Here is a 20,292-nt window from a genome sequence, read left to right on the forward strand (position 1 = left end):
TATAAAAGACCTAGACGACTGGATTTCGTTCTTAGGTTCTTGCTTAGGTCTCCGGGAGACCTGGGAAACCTGTCCTGCGGTACCTGGTTTCCTTGTTTGCAAGAATACCCCTTGCTGGAGAAGCGCTGGACCTTATTTTCCTTGCTGCCTCAGTGCTTCCGTCAGGGATTATGCAACTAACTCGTGCCAGCTCCGAGTAAAACCAAACTTGGTACCTTATTGCAAAACTGACCTCTCTCTCCAGTGAACCAGGACTAAAGGTTAATTCAGGCATTTAAAGTGTTAACACCCCTTTCAGAGCTTCTTCTGGTTAAATCTACTTGTTTTTGTTGTTTTAAAACTTTATGGGTCGAGCATGTCTCTTCAGTTTTTCCTCTCTGATGCATAATTGGTCAAACTTCCTGTCTCTTCTCCTGAGTGGAGACTAGTTGAGTTCGACAGTGCACACTTAACGACTAGTAAAAAATGTCTGGCAACGTACAAACGCAAAGAAAAACACACATCGCCCTTTTTTAGGCTCCCTACACATTGCAGACACCGACACAATGAAATGCCCGGGAGACTGCAAGCTCCAGAATGCAGCGCGGTCACCAGCACTTGCCACCCCTCTATTGGGAGGCGCAGAGCAGGCTGGGCCCTGTAGTTTGTATTTCCTCTCCCCGGATAGGTTGCTCTGGCGAGGGCCGCTGTGTCACGTGGACTCTGCTCCCGCCGCCACCGCCTCCGTCGTCTTTCTCTGTCTCCACTGAGGCAGCCATCTTGCTCTTGCCGCGTGCTGGTGTTTGAGGACCCTCCCTGCTTCAGGTGAGACCCCCGGCGGTCCCGCCACTCCACGGCCATAGGCCTCTGCGCACGGTCTCCCCCCGCCCTCTTCTTCCGACACCCGCCAACCTCTCGGGCTGCCACTTCCGCCGTGGCGCGTGAAGTGGGGGCGGAGGCGGCTAGCCTGGCCTGTCGGTCACCGGCGGCGCAGCTGGGGGTCGGCACCTGAGGGAAGGTCCCCAGCACCACCGCCCCCTGTGGGGGCGAGCGGGCCCGTGTTCTCGCCACCCAGATCCAGCCCCAGGAGGCGGGTGGTTCCCTATCTCTGTCTTGTTACTCTTGTTGTTCACAACAGTGCTGTGAGCTTGGAGCTATATACACAGCCAGTCTGTTGTCATCTCATTTGTTCCTCCCATACAGATAGGGTAACTGAGGTTAGCAGGCCCCGGGCCCCTAGCCTCTGGAACCGAATTGTGTTGCAACGCTCTTCACCTCCTAATGGCAGTATTTGTTTTTCAGTCGGCCTCCCACTCTTGAGACAGTGCCTTGCCCATCTGCATAGCCCCATCACACTGCTTGATGCTTAGTATAAGCTGTCAGGAAACTGATGATTGACCGATAGACACAGTGTTGCACAGCTAGGAATGATGGTCTCAACTTCGTTTCCCACGTTCTTTATACCACGTTCTTTATATCATTATACCATAGCTGTTCCCTCGAGATTGACAACAGTAGTTACTAGTTTTTGCATATCTACTGTGAGCCATACCCCATGCTGTTGATCACCTTTAACCATTAAAAAAAAAGCACCTATGGCATGTGTGGTGTTACACCTTTTCTAGTACAGAAGTAACATTGGTTCAGAGAAGTAAAATACCTTTCAGAAACCCAAAGTGGTAGAACGTTGATTCTTCTGATTCCAAAGCCGATGCCTCTCTTAAAGAAACCCCACATAATAATAAAAAAAAAAAAAAAGTCGGGACTAAAAGTAGAAATTATTTTATCTCTGTAAACATGATGTATGTGAAAGTGCCTACTTACTGAGTGCTTGGAACTTAGGCACTCAATAAATACTGAGTATAACCTCATTGTTTATACCCTTTTTTGAGTCCTTGAGGAAAGGACTAAAAGATTCTAGGATCCCCAAGAAAGAACTCATTAAACATACAGCCTTAGGAAGTTTTCTATTTTGAAACTAGAAAGTGAGTTTTCCCTTCTGGGCCCTCATTTGCAAATCTGTTAAATTGAGAGGGAGGTGAACTGTTTGTTATCCATATTCTTACCTTCCTGGCTGCTTAAAAGTATTTGAGATGGACTCACATACAAGAATTACAAGTTGATTGAGGAATAGGGAAGTAAACCAGATGATCTTGGAAGTTTAGTTCAGATTCTTTCTGAGCCTGACATTTCTCATAGACAAAGTCCAATCCTCTTTCCTACTTGAATTCCATACACCCCCACCTGCTAATAGACAAAGGACCACCCTTCTTTCTTCTCTAACTTCTTGAGCTTCTAAACTCCCTAAAATGCTTTTTTTCTTAGATAGCTGCCTGGGAACAAGTTCTCTGTTTTCCTGATATAAATAATTTTGTTGCTTTTGTTTCAGACAAGTCAGGATTCTTTATCTTGACTTCTGTTCCTTCTCTTCCATCTCTTCCTGGGGATTGTCACTTCAAAATGCCTAAGCGTCCCAAAAGGTTTATCCTATGTCTAGTTCTAATATTTTCCCTGTGCCCCTTTTTTTGTAAAAAGGTCCTTAGGCTCTTTGTTAGTTCACTACATCTTCATGGCCAATTCCTTTGAGAAAAGTGAATATTGGTCTTTTTCTGTGGATATTGCGTATAGATATTGGGATTTACATCAGCACACATAAGTCTACAAGTTGAGGTTGACACACACTGAAGACTTCTCTGGTTTTGTACTCTAATCACACTTCCTTCAATGAAAGTGTGTTTTTAGCTGCTTGAGCATTGTGATACAGTGCTGAGCAAGATTTAAGGAATCATAAGTTCTAAATGTTATTGGATTAAGCTGCACAACTAGGAAAATGAAGACTATAAATAAATACTGAATTAATGTAAAAATAAATGTTATTTGAGAACTGGGATTTATTTGGCCTTAAAACAGAGAGATACACAAGTTAATGTAAGCAGAGAGTCAGAATACAGGATGTCTTGTACTAATACAATCTTTGGTTCTCTTTCATTTCGCAAATGAAAACAATCTTTTTTATCTTAATGATTATGAAGAAGTTAGAGAATTAGCCAAAGAGGTTTGATAACAGCCTTGTACTTCTATATTCCATCTCTCACATCTCAATAATGATCTGTTGATCCACAGAAAGTAAAACAGTACTTTAACATTGGCTTTTGTTTATATAGTGTGGAATGTTATGGCCCATTATAAACTTAAGAACTTTTTTTCCTTTGTACAAATATCACTGTCCATACTAGGATTCCTGACTTTATAATGTTCTTAGAATTTTCAAAATTAATTTTAGCCTTAAAGAGCTTATATTTAAGAGTCTCTTCTCCTCCCCCCCCCAAAAAAATTTTGTAGTAATGTGGCAGAGATATGCTTTTGTCAGATTGTGCAGTGAGGCATTATACCCTGAATGCAAGAATATCTTGACAAGCATGACATACTGTATCAGTGCAAGGTATCTGATGAACTCAGTGAGAAGTGCTACAGAAGCACTGAACATCTAAGAATCTGGTTCTCTTTCCCTGTTATTAACATATCATCTGACCTTGAATAGAGGACACAGCTACCTCATATCTGGACGACTACACAGCCTATTGTTGAATTTTTCTTTGTCTAGTTGGGGTTTTTTTTTTTCAGTCTTCTATTTATGGTTTACAAGGAATACAGAATATGATTTGGGAGAAAAATATCTAAAGGTTGTGCTGATAACATTTGGTAACAGCTCTCTGCTGTAAAAACCTTTGAGGGAAAAACTGGCTTGCCTACAGAGATTTTATAACTGATTAGGTTTTACTGAATGCCAAAGTACTGAATCATGCTTTTAAAGGAGGGATCTTCAAATAGGTAACTTAGAATCCTATTCTATTTTCTGTTTGTATATTCAACTCTTTTGTGGTATTATTTAATTTTGGTTCCTTTAATATGTGGTTCATGAAGCTCAAAAAAGTTATTTATTAAGAATATAGACAGTATTAATATGATCATAATGGTAATGGATATTGTAAGCTCAGTGAACCAGAAGGTACTGTTGCATAAACAGTTATTTTGGTAAAACAGTGACTTTAACAAATCTATTTTTCCCCCCCTAGATTTACCACAGCATGAATCAAGAAAAGTTAGCCAAACTTCAGGCTCAGGTCCGGATAGGGGGCAAGGTGAGTGTGGCATAAGAAAAATTGATAGGAGAATGTATTATTACCAGATAGTGTTGTTGTTATTATTTTGGATTTGTATCATTGAAAATCTAAAATCTTTTTAATAATCAAGATCAAACCACATTCGAAATTGAAAATAACTTGTCTAACTCTAAAATAGATAACTAAAAGACTTCTCTCTCTGGCACCTTTGTTTGAATTTTCTTAATATCTGGTAGTTATGTGACATGAACAAGCTACCCAACCTTGTTAAGCTTCCGTGTTTACATCTGCAAAAGAGAAATAATCCTACATAAGATGCTCTTAAAAATTAGAGTAATATTGATAAAACACCTAACATGGTGTCTGGCACAGAACAGACCTGCCGGCCATCCCAGATGCTAAGTTTACCTCATCTTGACTAGATACTTTTACCACTATAGTTTGGTTTACAGGTGGTTTAACTAGAGATGTCCAAGCTGACTGTACATTTTGTTCATTGCTAGGTTTTTCTCCCAAATTTCCTGCCTTTATGAACATGAGCATTCTTATATACTTTGAAGCCTAAGGAAGAGCTAGTTCTGAACACCAAAAGTCTTTGATGCCCTTCAGCTCTGGCCCTTGGCTCAAGGAGAATATTCTAACCTTATCTCTGCCCAGTACAATTTTTGCTAAAGGAAAAGCAACAGTCCTTACCTCTGACCTGGGGAGGGGTAGGTAGGACACTATGTAGCAGCCCCACTGTGTCATTTACTTTGATGATAACCACAGCTACTTTGATGATAACCCCAGCTCCTAGGGAGGGGACAGGAGATGGTGAAGGGAAGAAGTGACTAGTACCTTCTCCTTTCATAGCGATACAGTCATATGACTTTGGAGTCATATTAGCATTCATGTAACCAAAGTAGTCACACTGTTACATCAAGTGTAGTGTCATGTACCAATGTGAAAACTAGGGATATTCAAGAACCATAGAAAATACCTAGAAGAGTTTATGCAGCATATCACTATATATATATATATTCATTCATTCATTTAACTAGTTTATTGAGCACCTACTATGTGCCAAACACATAGAAGATAAATAAGTTAAGGTCTCCTCTTGGCACAGCTCAGCTTGGAAGAGAGACATCCTTACCATTATTCTATAGAGTTATAAATGTTAAAATGAAGTACAAGGCACTCTTGCTTAGGAGAGACAAGGAAGTCATCATTGAGCTGAGATTTGAAGAATAAAAATTTATCACTAGGTAGACAGGTGAGAGGGTAAATGGGTAGGTTGAAAAGAGATTGCCATTCTCACGCATGCAAAGGCACAAAGGTTGCTGAGATAACATGGTGCTTTAATGGGATGGTTTGCTTTAGCTTGGCACTGCTAGAGTTTAGAGTATGTAATTTGGGGTTGCATTATATTCTTATATGCCATACTAGGAGCTGAGGATTTTATCCAAGAGGCAAGGGGCAACTTGAAGAATTTTAAGAAGGAAATAAAAGTCATTTTAGAAAGATGACTGCTGGCAGTTTGGAAAATGGAATGAAATAGAAGTTTGCATAGAGGAGAACAATTGAGAGACCACTGCTATATGTGGGACACAAATTTAAGGGTTGGAATTGACATGACTGATAGTATATGAGGGATTAAAGGGAGAGAGGAGTCTGGGATGACCCCATATTTCTGGCTTTAGAGAATGGATATATGATGGTACCACTAGCTGTAAAACTTAGGAAATATAGGAAGAATAGTTTGGTGGATTGATAAGCTTTTAGACATGTTCAATTTGAGGTATCTGAGGATCGTTTGAGTTGAGGTATCCAGCAAGCAATTAAGCTATCCCTGAGTCAGAAATGTTTCAAAAATAAATGACCATCTATGTAAACAGTCACTCCAGTCCATCCTTCAGAAACTAGATATCATCACATCCTCTGCTGCTACTCACAGGGCTCTCTTCCACTCCCACCAGAGCTGCTGAAAGTGAACTTCCACCTACCCTCAATAAGGCTGAGTACTACTGCAGGAGCTACTCCGAGATTGAAACCCCCTTCCTTTCCCCTTACTCCTGCCATGCCTCAAAAAGGTTTAGCCCTCAAGACTTAGGCTGCTTTTGTTAGTTTTTCAGGTCTGGTTTAGGTTTCATTTTTGTAAATTGGCCTGGGAATTTTATCCCTTATTTTATTTTATTTTAATTTTTTTATAAAAAATTTTTACATTTTTTCCATTACCAGTTACCTCCATTCCATCTTCCACCTCCACCCACCCACCCCCCACAATCACCATACTGTTGTCAGTATCAGTGAGTTCCTTTTCTTTTTTGCTCCATCCCTCCACCCCTAAGCCCCCACCCAGAACTGTCAGCCTGCTCTCTATTTTGCCTGTTAGTTCAGTTTATTCATTAAACTCCACATATGAGTGAAATCATATGGTATTTGTCTTTCTCTGAATGGCTTATTTCACTTAGCATAATGTTCTTCAGGTCGACCCATGCTATCACAAAGGGCAAAATTTTCTTTTTTATGGCTGAATAGTGTTCCATTGCGTAAATGTACCACACCTGTTTTATCCACTCATCTACTGATGGACAGTTGGACTGCTTCCAAATCTTGGCTGTTGTAAATAATACTGCAGTGAACATAGGGGTGCATATATTTTTTTGAATTAGTGTTTCAAGTTTCTTCAGATAAATTCCCAGATTCAGCTTATGAAACTCAACACCAAACCCTACCCCCAAACAATCCAATTAAAAAATGGGCAAAGGACCTTAATAGACACTTCTCCAAAGAGGACATACAGATGGCCAATAGACATATGAAAATGGGCTTAACACCACTAATTATCAGAGAAATGCAAATTAAAACCACAGTGAGACGTCACCTCACACCTATCAGAACTGCTATCATCAATCAACAAACAAGTCCTGGTGAAGATGTGGAGAAAGGGGAACCCTTCTGCACTGTTGGTGGGAATGCAGATTGGTGTAGCCACTGTGAAAAGCAATATGGAGATACCTCAAAAAATTAAAAATGGAACTGCCTTATGACCCAGCTATTCCACTTCTGTAAATTTATTTGAAGATATCCCTTATTTTAAATAGTTTTTCAGTGGAATGTATTTAGAATTTCAAAGTACCTATTTAGAAATGAGACTTTTCTATCTTAATATAATTTTCAACCTATTTGCTTATTAGGCCAAAATTCTAAACATCATTCTAGATTCCTTTTTTCTTCATATCTGACATCCAGTGCATCAGCAAGTCCTGTTTGTTCTTCTGACAGTCTGAGCTCTCCCCATCTCCACTGCCACAATCCTCATCTCTCCATCGGGACTGCTACAGTAGCTTTCTGGTTGATCTCATTATAGTTAATTTTCCACAGCAACCTCAGTCATCCTTTAAAATCGTAAATCAGGTGAAATCATTCCCATGCTTAAAATGGCTTCCAATGGCTTTCTATTGCAATTGGAATAAAATCCAAATTCTTTCTGGTGTTCTAAGCTACATGACCTAGGCCTTGCCTATCTTTCTGATTTCATTTTCCTTTTCCTTTCCTATTGTTCACTCTGCTGTAGCCATACTGGCCTGCTTTCTCTGTCTAAACACAATAGGTTCACTCATTTCATTCTGTTTGGCTCTCTCTTCCCCTAGATTTTCCCATGGGTCTCAACTCTTATTTCACCTCTTCAAAGAGGCCTTCCCTTAACATTCTTTTCTTTTTTCTATTTCACATAGTGTCTTTATTTTTTTTTAACTTAGCTCCTACCCAGTACTCTTATCACTGTGTTTTCTTAATACCCTTAACCCATTTGAAATTATATAATTTATGTATTTATTGACTTTATACTCCCACTATAATATGTGCTCTTTGAAGTAAGAACTTGATGGTTTTCATTCCCGGATTCTAGGACTCTAGAATACTCACATAGTAGGCATTTGATTTTTTTTTTTGTTTTTAGATTTTATTTATCCATTTCTAGACAAAGGAGAAGGGAGGGAGAAAGAGAGGAAGAGAAACATCAAAGTGTGGTTGCCTATGGAGCACCCCCACTGGGGATCTGGTCCACAATGCAGGCATGTTCCTTGACTGGGAATCACACTGGTGACCCTTCAGTTCAGAGTCTGGTGCTCATTCCACTGAGCCACACAAGCCAGGGCAGTATTTGATTCTTAATATTGTCATAATCTCCAAAGTTTCAGAATATCTTTAGACTTTTTTGTCAGAGGGTGGTAGGTATTATAAAAAAGTATTCCTTATAATGCTTAAAAGTTGTCATAAAGCACACTGAATTGTCCAGAAGTTATAAGTTATTTTTTATTCGAAAACTGGAAACTGTGTTGAGATGATAAAGGTTGGATATTGGAAAGAATAAGAACTAACTAGAACTGACCTTCAAAAATCTGGATTAGTGTGACAAACATAACTCTGAGCATTATTAATCATTACTGTTCTTATAGTCAGCAATTTCTTATGTTGGATTTTGTTAAGAGAACTATGGATAGGAAGACATCTGATTGTAGTTCCCAGATGCCTTCAAGGCATGCTAACCCTTCTGTTTGGTTATTTTTCAGGGTACAGCTCGCAGAAAGAAGAAGGTGGTACATAGAACAGCTACAGCTGATGACAAAAAACTTCAGAGTTCTCTAAAAAAACTGGCTGTCAATAATATAGCTGGTATTGAAGAGGTATGATCACTTTGTAAATTATTAAATATGTGAACAAATAACATATTCACAAATAATTATCCACACTTTACTTAAGGTTTTATTTATTCAGAGAGAGGGAAAGGGAGGGAGAAAGAGAGCGAGAAAAACACTGATGTGTGAGAGATATATTGATCGGTTGTATCTTGCATGCCCCCCCAACTCTGGGCCAAGCCGCAACCCAGGCATGTGCCCTGACTGGGAATTGAACTGGTGACCTTTTGGTTTGTAGGCTGGCGTTCACTCCACTGGGCCATACCAGCCAGGGCTAATTATCCACATTTTTTTAAAAAAAGATTTTTTTTTTTTGAGAGAGAGCAGTAAGGCAGGGAGAAAGAAATTGAGAGAAACATCTATGTACAAGAGAAACATCAGTTGGTTGCCTCTCACATGCCCCAGCCCACAATGCAGGCACCTACCCTGAGCAGGAATTGAATTAGCAACCTTTTGGTTCACAAGCCAGTACTCAGTCTACTGAGCCACATCACCTAGGGCTATCTACACTTTTAAATGTAAAATATCAGCTTAGGGGAATCTGATATTATCACTCAGCTATCTTGGAAGGACTGTAGCTATTGAATTTGCTTATTGTATAAAATTGGGTGATTGTCCAAAAGTGATTTTAGTAGACAGTTAAGTAATTCATATTTTCAGACTGAAAGTATCTGCATGTGTGACAAAATTATGGAACTCTCTTGAATTTTAATGTAAAATAAGATTATTTTCTAATAACATAGAAATAAAGAAACCCCAAGATTTCTTCAGATACGGTGGACCCTTTTTTTTCCCCATAAGAGCACCATTCTACTCTACAAGTCTCTCTAATTGTTACCTCAGCCAAGAAGCACTAGCAGTAGCTTTCCATGGATTTTTAAGTAATTTTATTATATTTCAATGATACTGTTTCTCTCAAATATGAAGCCAAAGATTAATATTATTTCAGAAGACACTCAAGAAAAATATTAACAATAACTATTTGTAATGTTACCATCTAGATCTACTTCTATCTAATGATTCCATTTCTGATAGTAACCACTGTTTAAATTGCCACTGCTATAAGTTAAGAGTGAATTATATCATTTTACTATATGTGGTACCACCTCAGCAAAAAAAGGAAAAGTAACCTACTTATATGCTGTATTATTGAGCACCTCCTATCAGAATTTATTATTTACCCCATTACAGATAAAAGAAATCCCCATCACTGTTTCTAAGGACATTGCTGTTTCTCCTTTTTTAGGCCTTAATGCAGGTGTTATTTCCTCCCGGAAACCTTCCTGTAGCACACATACGCAAAGGACAGTTAGATGCCCTTCCTATGTTCCTCCATATGTTCTGTTTTTAATTTTATTGTAGTATTTATTAAACTGAATTGTGAATTCTATTTTGTTGGTATTGCCAGTTCAGTTCTAACTTCTTGAAGAGTCATAGCTTCAGAGCATCACACAAAAATTAATGGTACATGATAGGCATGTACATACTCTTGCTCTTGCGTGCTGGCGTGTGTGCACATGTGTGCTGTCTTCCAACCCTCGCAAACTAGTTGTACAGAGAAAATATGCATAAAGATAATTAACAGTGCAAGTTAATAACTGTAAAATTTCTCAATATTTGAACCTAAGATGGGAAGGAATTTTACTTTTTTCTTTCTTTCCCTCTTTCTAAAATTGATTTTTTAAGAACCAAGATATAACATTTTGCATATCTAAAATAATATTGTTTAGGAATATCTAGTATGCTATATATAATCTGAGGTAATATATTACCTCAAACATTATGGTTTACATTACTATATTCAAAGTAATATTTTTTTCGATCTTTTGAAGAAAATGATATGCTTGATTTAAAAACAGTTATTAGGAGAAAAAAGAAACTATGTCTTAGAAGAAGTACATTAAGTAGAATTTTGTTTTTAATTTGGGGTGTTTTAAACTTGTTACAGAGTGCTGAACTCTGAGGAATATACAGTCTTTTTGTTGTTTCTCAGTTTAAGTAAAATCTTTTGAAAAGACACGACTGCCAAAAATAATATTACTATGTTTCCTATACTTAGACCTTGAAAAACCAAAAAAAAAAAAAGAAAAGAAAAGTAAGTACTCAGTTTGGTGGGTAAGGAGCAGAGAGATCAATGGTGGGTTTTAAAAACTTGTTGAATGCACTTTTACCAAGTAAAATTTTAATCTTACTTTCTAGGCTAAAAGAAACCAGTATTCGTGATTTCTTTTTTTTTTTAAATATTATATTTATTTATTTTTAGAGAGGGAAGGGAGAGAGAAAGAGAGAGAGAGAAATATCAATGTGTGGTTGCTGGGGGCCGTGGCCTGCAACCCAGGCATGTGCCCTGAATAGGAATCGAACCTGCGACGCTTTGGTTCGCAGCCCGCGCTCAATCCACTGAGCTACGCCAGCCAGGGCAGTATTCATGATTTCTTTCTTTTCCTGAAGCTTAATTTAATTCTTCCTCAGAAACTCTCAAAACTGAAACACTATTCAGATTGAGACAAGCTTCTCTGTTTTTTTTTATGTATACATTAGTTTATTGATTTGGTATAATTATATATAGATTTCTTTTACATGTTACCAAAGAGAGAATTCAAAGCTGTTAAAAAGCAAAGGGCAGGGGAGTGTCACAGATGATTTTCATACAAAGACAAGTAAATAACCAGGTTTTAGGAAAGAATTCCTAGGTGAATTACAAGAGTAGAATCCAGAACTAAGTTTCTGGAAATGTTTTATGACCTGTGACATTTGAAGATATTTGGATGTACTTTTATTTTTTTAAGATTTTATTTATTTATTTTTAGAGAGGGAAGGGAGGGAGAAAGAGAGAGAGAGAAATATCAATGTGCGGTTGCTGGGGGTCATGGCCTGCAACCCAGGCACGTACCCTGACTGGGAATCGAACCTGCAACACTTTGGTTCACAGCCCATGCTCAATTCACTGAGCTACGCCAGCCAGGGCTCAAAAGATTTTAATAAAATAAAATGGCCCTAAATTCTGTGGGACAGTCAGGTTGATTTTGAAAGGCCAGAACAGTAGGAAAAGTCAGGCCAGAGATATAGCCCAGACAGTTCTGGGCATCTTTATTGGGGAGCATTACTGGTGCTATTTCTAAACCTTAAGACAGCATCCATGATTTAGAATAAATTCTATATATAGGCGGTGTCCATTCATTCAACAAATTTGAGTGACTATTATGTGCTGGATACTTGGCGGACATACTATGTCTAGTAAGGCATGGTCTCTTATCTCAAGGAGTTCATCTCTAACAAAGTCAAAAACTTGCAAACATAATTTTATCACAACCATTCTAATTACTTATAATACCCCTTGAAGTATAGAAGGTGCATAAATCACCTTAAGTTTAAGAGCATCTGACCCAAAGATTGGATAAATGGGAAATTACAAGGTGGAGAATCAGGAAAAGGGTTTTCTAAAAAGTGAAAATTGCATATGTAGATGCACTAGGCATGAGAGGACAAAATACTTTCTGGTAACTACAAGATGTGTCAGTATTATTAGAGCACAAAATAAGAGCAAGGGCATCTGGTGTTTTGGACTACGAGTCTCAAAAAATGTCTCCTCTGTTGTTCAAGTAGCATCCTTTACATTCAACTACCTATTAAGTGGGAAAACATTTTGACATAAAGGAGCTGTTTGTTTTAAAAAGGGTATAGTAGCTAATTTAATAGTCTGTTTACTTGTCTGCTCCTTGTTCTTACACTGTATGTAGATTATAGATTGTATGATTTTAGACCAAACATCAATAAAATCACCAGAAAAAAGGTAAATTCTCCATATGAAATGCATGCAATTTGCTTTGTGAATTTAGTAAGTTCGTTAGCCCTTCTTTTGCCTCTCAAAGAGTTGGGGAGGTAGCTAACTGATCAGCCCAACAATTCATCCTTTAATAGTTTCTAATCACTTGTGTCTAGGGGCCTTATATAACTGTGTCATTTGCTTAGGAGAGAGGAAGGAATGTTAGAAATAAAATATTCTGGCCTTTTTAACTTCTACTAGTTTATTCTCTGTATTCTAATATTAACTCTCCACCCCTTTCTGGGCCTTTTTATTCATATTTTAAATACAACCTCATTTAAAACAACCATTAATAAATTTCCATTTCAGTCTGAAGTGGAATACATCTTGCTTTTTACACTGAACTCAACATATTTTAGCCTACAAAGACCTACATCACGATGTAAAATACGACTTAACATTTAGCCCTTGGGAAAGAAGCTTGAACAGAAGGAAAACTCTTGAATTTGTTTATTCTTTTGGTTCTCGGTTGACCTATTATTTATTTTGTAGATAGGAAGATATATGTTATCCATGTATCTGTGCTGTTTTCCTTTTACATTCTCCATTTGCCTATATTCTGAGGTAAATAATTTTCTAGAAAGTTTTTATGGGACCACATAATTGAATTTTTATCAGCAAATAAGCATTTTAAGAATGTGAATGAGAAGCAACCTAGGTGCCCGTCAGTAAATGAATGGATCAAAAAACTATGGTACATTTACACAATGGAATTCTATGCAGCAGAAAGAAAGAAGGAGCTCCTACCCTTTGCAACAGCATGAATGGAACTGGAAAGCATTATGCTGAGCGAAATAAGCCAGGCAATGAAAGACAAATACCATATTATCTCACCTTTAACAGGAACCTAAACAACAAAACAAACAAACAAGCAAAATATAACCAAAGACACTGAAACAGAGAACAGGCTGACCAGAGGGGAGATGGGAGAGGGGAGTGAATTTCAGGGGGAAAGGGGAAGGGTTTATAGGAACAAGTATAAAGGACACATGGACAAAAACTAGGCGTGGGTAGAAATGGGAGGGAGATGGGAAGGGCTGGGAGGGGGGGTTTGGCTGAGATGGGAGTAAAAGACAGAAAACTGTACTTGAACAACAATTAAAAGAAAAGGAAAAAGTAAGAAATCTCTAAGTCCAGCTACATAAAAATGAATGTGAATGACATCATAGGAACGAAATTAAACAAAGTTAAGAAACCCAAATTTAGCTCTGAGTTTGCATGTAACCAACTATTTGTTCTTGGGTATGTTGCTTAGCCAAGAGTTCTTGTCTTTAGTATTTATTTCCTTCACAACAGATTGACTAGAAGTTCAACAAATAATACGGCCTGACTTTAGGGGGAACAATATCTATTTCAAGTCTCCTGTGATTTTAACATCTGTAAATTTAAAAAATCTCAAATTCTAGTATTTGAGATTCTTTCCATACCTTGAACTATTATAGAAATCCTTTATTAAATATGTGATTGGTCTTGATTTGGAAAATATAGTCCCAGCATATCTTTATTCTTTTCCCATACTAAAATTATGTGATTCTAGGGTAGGTCCAGAGCAATATCCCATTTCATACCACTGTGCCACCTTTTTTCTCTTTCAGAATTTCAGCTACTTTAACATTAAACTTTTCTAACTAAACTGTAATTATCTTCAGAACTGTATATCTGTTTCTAAAGTTAACATAAACTATTTTTAACTCATGGTATTTGTTACAACAGCTAGATTGAATGCTAACTGTGTATAATATATATAATAGAACCTTAAGTACAATACTGAAAGAGGGACGGGTATAGAATTGAAAAGTGATTATGTCAGGAAAAAATGGGGGAATTATTTGTGCAGTAAAGTTACAGTTTTCCAGGGAATTTGCCTTTATTTTCTCTGTGTTCCAGGTCTTGCCTGAAATTTAGACGCCCCTTTCTTCCCCTTCCTTTCTGGTGCTGTCTATCAGTGGTGGTGATCACCTCTGGGAAGAAAAGCCCACTTCCACTGACCATGGAGAACACTCAGCATCTCTGCTTGATTGTGACAAGGGCAGTTTTTGGATGGATCATGAAATGCTTCTAAAGTAGCCAAGAATTAACTCTCCTAACCTTTTTACATAATAAGCATGTTACCACCAAGGTAACTTACCCAGTGGAGTCAACTACATAGTGGAATCACATTATTTACACATTTAACTTATACAAATTCAGCTCTACTGAAACACAGAAAGTGCACAAGTGAGAGAAAAATAACATTTTAAATAGCTTAATCTTCCTTTTCAATTAGTCCAAGGCCATGTGATAAATCCAGTCTGAAACAATAAAAATTCATATTGATGAAAGCTATAGAAAAAATGTGAGCATGGTTCTGAAGGTTTCCTAGTAATTGATAAAGCATGTCCAGGTGGGCAGGCAAGTGGGTGGGAGAGGTACTTTCACATTTACAAGAGTTGTTGAAGGTTGTTGAGAAGCAACATGCAAGAATTAGAGGAACTGATAAAAATCCTCTACACAGAATGACATGAAGAGAACAAGTTGAAATCTTTGTAAATTTACTGTGTTAAAATGAGTGAAATACCTGATCAATTACATCTCTGAGTGTTCTTTATGGATTTTCAGTGGTTATTTTTACCAGACACTGTTACCCCATTACAACCTGTCCCCTAAGATGCTACCTCACTAAATGGTATCTGTACCAATTTAGTTTGATAGTGTAAATTGAGTAAGATAATGGCTATTTCATTAAGAAGCCAGTTCTTGGCTGATTATTACATTTTTTTTAATGTGGGCATGAACTACTTTCTCATAGAAGTCTTGAATTTAAAATGTAGATTCTCTGACCATCCTAGTAATCTGTGCCATCTACACCATTTTACCTTGTTGTTAGGATCTTTTTCCACCCATACCCACTGCTTAAATAATTACTACCTTGGGATTGCATAACTGCCAAGTTGAGAAAAATAATTAACAGCTATTTTTAAAAAGATACTGTTTTAGTGGTATCTATTTTGTGAAGTACCTTTTTCTTTCATGATCATACAGGTAAACATGATTAAAGATGATGGAACAGTTATTCATTTCAACAATCCCAAAGTCCAAGCTTCCCTTTCTGCCAACACCTTTGCAATTACTGGTCATGCAGAAGCCAAACCAATCACAGAAATGCTTCCTGGAATATTAAGTCAGCTTGGTGCTGACAGCTTAACAAGTCTTAGGAAGTTAGCTGAACAGTTCCCTCGGCAAGGTAGGTATTTCAACTTAGTACCTCTTTTCCTCCCAACCTTAATTAAAGAACCTGTTTATTTTAAAAGGTGTCCCATTACTGGAAGGATTTGCCTGTATATATTTTCTACTTTTATAAAGTTACTTGTGTGCTTCATAAATTATTTAGTTTGTTTCTTTAAATATTATACAATGTGGCATAGGGAATATTTTAGTAGAAATTATAATAGAGCTGAGAGTAATTACCTAAAAGGTAAAGTGCTAGGATTTGCAGGCCACATTAAATAGTCAATTTGATATTCACTTCTGACTAATGACAGCAAGAACATAGTGTTATCACAGAACTATAATTTTTGTTTAATATTGATTACTATAGATGCAACAACCATTCATACTGAATTTCCAAGATAGTTCTGGTTTCAAATGTGACTTGTCTCCCCTAAAAATCAAAGAGCCTATTACTTTAGTGCTCATAATACGTAACTAGATACTTGTTTACACCAAAAGAGATGAAAAACCATCTTGAATATTAATTTTCTATTTGAAGAATATGGAATTTGGAGAATGAATTAACTGTCTTTTCATTCAAGCTAATCTGAATTACTCCATTTTACATATAAGTTTTACCTTCAGTGCCCATTCAAATTGCCTGCTGTATGTAGTATATATCTAATGAAGTTAAAGTTCCATTGATTTTTAGTATTAAGTAAAAAGTATGGTATTAGATTAGACAATATTTAGCTTTTTCTGAATAATTATATAAGATATAGACAGGGAAAAAGGATAAAGTATTTGTAGATGTCTTTGTTCTCTGTGGCTAATTTTAAAATAAACTTTTTGCAGTGTTGGATAGCAAAGCACCAAAACCAGAAGACATTGATGAGGAGGATGATGATGTTCCAGGTAAGTGACAGTTCTTTAGTTTTAAGATTTTTAGCATCCTGCTGATCTCATTTAAATTTACTACATAATTACTTACAATTTTTGTCGATGGTGAGCTCATAAATTTAAATTGATTCACAATGATGTGGATATGATCTAATTAAAAAGATTAAAAGCCTTCTCACATAATACTTAGAATCCAAAATTACCACGCAAAGCTTTGCTGCCTGCATTTATGAATTTGGAATCACTGTGATTATAAATTTGGATAGTTATTATTATAACATTTTTGTGGGAACTATGATTGATATATGAAAATGCTGTCCATTTTAGTATGCATAAATAAAGACTAACATTTCCTTAGGATTATGGTTTTAGCAGATAAATGAGATAGTAGCAAAATGCCACCAATTCATTTCTGCCCCCTTGCCCTATATATTTTCAGGCTAATTCTAGGAAGAACAATTTTGTTTTACTGGGGTTAGAAGTTAAGAATTTTATTTACCTCTTTTTATGTATTTTTAACTCATTTACCTTTTTTTTTTCAGATCTTGTAGAAAATTTTGATGAGGCATCAAAGAATGAAGCTAACTAAAATTTTTTCTGGTTTTTGGAAGCTGGCATGGACTAGATTTAACATCAGCTATGTGGTTCCAAAGTTTTACAGACACGGAGAATATCAACTGTTACTAGTTCAGTAATATAAATATTTTGTATATTAATAATGCTGTTTGTTCAGCATTTTTTGGTCATATAATTTTGCATTTTGCACTTCCTCCCAGGATCTACTCTTTTGGTCAAAATAAGAAGTATTGGTGCAGCTTGAGGGTGTCTTGATTTTTGATTCTTGGTTTTTTTGTTTGGGATATTTTTGGTGTGTGTATGTTTATGTGTGTGTGTGGGTATGTGTATATACAATGGAGAGCAAATTGGAAAACAGTTCTATTTATCCTCCTTCTTCCCCCAGTAGAAATAAAACAAATCTTTACATCTGTTACTTTTAATTTTTTTTCTAATGCATAAAATTAATGAAAAGTGAATTAACCTTGGATTTCAAATCTGAAGAGAATTTTATCCTTGAAGGTTTGGTTTTCATTTGCTTGGTTAACACATTTGTCATACATTTCTCTGGGTTTAAAATGTCTTGAGATATTTTCACCAGCTTCCTGCTGGTGAAATAGGTAGCATATCTTTGGTGCAATTGCCTTAGATTTCACTTACCTAGTCAGACCCAGAAGTAGTTTCTTTCTAAATTCCTTTTTCCCTCCTTTTGACCTCTACATGGCCTGGTACGTCTTTGGAAATGCTCTTCCTCATCTTCCACCTAGCCTCAGAAGAATGTTCTCCGTATAGAGTTAAGTGAGTGCCTAATCCCTCTTTTTTGGGACTTTGTTCCCTTATCTTAAGGCATAACACTTCATCTTCAACTTTTTATTTCCCCCTTGATTTTACAGTTTGGTAGATTTCAAACTGGAATAGCTAGCATGTGCTTGCTAAATAATTTTATGCCAGCCTTATCCTGTATCCTAGCTGTTCTTAATAGCAGGTGCAAAAATGCCTTTTTTTTTTTTTTTATAGTGAGGTTGGAATTGGGAATGTCCTTTTGAATCAGGAAAAAAAAAATAGGCCATATACTCATCCCCCAGCACCAAAGGGCATTCTGTGAAGAGTTATTGGCCTGAGGAGGATTTCTTCAACCACTCTCCTACTCTGGCCTTGAACCTACCTCTAGATTGGATATTATTATTATTGCTGCTCACAGCATCCTCCTGCATGCTTACTAGAGTAATGCTTTGGGAGAACACTGGTAAAACACAGTATTTAATTGTCACCTCCTTTCAGAGGACTTGGAGGTAAGTTGCATTCATTCAAGTTTCCCTCTTGATATCTAATGATAAAAGCTTGCATTTTGCTATATCAGCATTTGTTTTAGCTAATATTTAAGGATAAGATTTAGAAAATCATTTCCTGGCCCAACATCAAACTAACTGTGGCTTAACCTCACAGCCTGTCAACTTTGTTTCAAGCTAGATATCTTGATTTGACATCTAAAGTGCAAGACCAACAACATATCAAGCAATCTGTAAACACAAAGGCAAAGCTCTTGTGTTTTATTGTCCAGACACCTCAATTTATTTTATAAATTTGTTCATTTTCCTGTTATGTTTTATATAATATATGGACTTAACTACAAAATAAAATAACAAAAGAGGATATTTCCTCTTGGCTTCTCTTATTGTTGTCTGCAGAATTTCCTTCTTTTGTATATCACCTCTACCCCCAAGTCTCAAATGAATTTCAGCCCAATCATTTGAAATAATGTTTCATCCATTGTTACTCTAAGTGGTCTATATCAGGGGTGTCAAACTAATTTTCACCAGGGGCCACAACAGCCTCATGGTTGCCTTCAAAAGGCCGAATGTAAGTTTAGGACTGTATAAATGTAACTACTCCTTAACAGTTAAGCAAGAGCTGGGTACTGCCACCAGGTAGAAACAAGGTGCCAGGCCAGATAAAACAAGGTGGAGGGTCAGATTTGCCACCTGTGGTCTATATAGTCCAGAGTTCTGTTCCTCTGTCACCAAAGGACACATTGTGGGGCAGAGATGGTTAGGATGGGCATGAAGTGGTTAAGGACATGTAAGAGATAAAGAGGAAAGGAAAAGGGGAAAGCCTCCTGTCTTCATCTGAAAGATAGGAGGCTGGGTCTTAGTTTAGACTCTGGCAATAACTACATGACCCTGTACAGGTCACCTAATTACATAATCTGAAATTTATCAGTCCAATGAGGTGTTTCTAAATCTTAATGTTTCTTGCTGTCCTGTAAAACTCATTACTGAAAATTCTCAAGGAGATGATTTTATCATCTTTTCAGAAATATCTTTTTATCAATACCCATAAAGCCTTTAACTACTCACCCAGAGGAACTCTGCTATTTCCTTTTATCCTGTTAACAAATGTCTGGCCTCTCTCATGTGCAATAAGCTAGTAGTGTTTTTTTAAAAAGTTTTCATACCTTCTTTCCTGGACAAAGCATATTGAGATCCTGGCTCAACCCAAAGAAATGTTCCTGCCTTCAGAATGAGTAGGCATAGGTAACAGTATGAATGAAACTTTTATAAATTGTAGTGTTCTTGGCACAAAAAAGAATTGCATAGTTTTTTTTTAATATGGGAAGTAGTTACTAAATATGTACTTTTTCCAAGGTTATGTATTTATTGCCAAGATAATTATAGAAGTATTTCTGGGGAAATTCACCTGAAATTTTGGGGGCAATTGAAGAAATGTCTTTTTGCAAAAAAATCAATTCATGGTCTTAATTTTTGTGGTTAGCGCTTTCAGTTTTTGTAAAGCTCATTTATCTACTTTTAGGAAGCCCAAAGTAAATAGTTGAGATCTCATATTTGTTTTACCTGTACTTTTCCCATTAAGCAATGGTTTAAGAATAATACATCAAGTACTTTTTATTTGTTAAGTAACTAGTGTTTATGGCATTCCATTAAATTTTAATAAGTCTACCAGGTTCTTGTGAAAATCCATATTGGGATGTGTTTGATCTGTTTCTTTGTTTTAATTCTGTGTTTATCCCCTAAGTATG

At 36.8% G+C, this 20,292-nt stretch overlaps 1 protein-coding gene across 1 annotated transcript; it reads left to right on the forward strand.

Annotated features, from left to right (window-relative positions):
• The first annotated feature begins 645 nt into the window (after positions 1 to 645).
• Positions 646 to 20,143, forward strand: BTF3L4 (basic transcription factor 3 like 4). The gene is made up of 6 exons (XM_028511684.2): positions 646 to 804; positions 4,056 to 4,121; positions 8,660 to 8,773; positions 15,633 to 15,834; positions 16,656 to 16,715; positions 17,243 to 20,143. Exons 2-6 carry the CDS (start codon positions 4,068 to 4,070, stop codon positions 17,287 to 17,289), a joined length of 477 nt encoding a protein of 158 aa, XP_028367485.1. The 5' UTR covers positions 646 to 804; positions 4,056 to 4,067; the 3' UTR covers positions 17,290 to 20,143.
• Positions 20,144 to 20,292: the final 149 nt, after the last annotated feature.

This window comes from Phyllostomus discolor, chromosome 5, assembly GCF_004126475.2.
Source record: "Phyllostomus discolor isolate MPI-MPIP mPhyDis1 chromosome 5, mPhyDis1.pri.v3, whole genome shotgun sequence".
NCBI lineage: Eukaryota > Metazoa > Chordata > Mammalia > Chiroptera > Phyllostomidae > Phyllostomus > Phyllostomus discolor.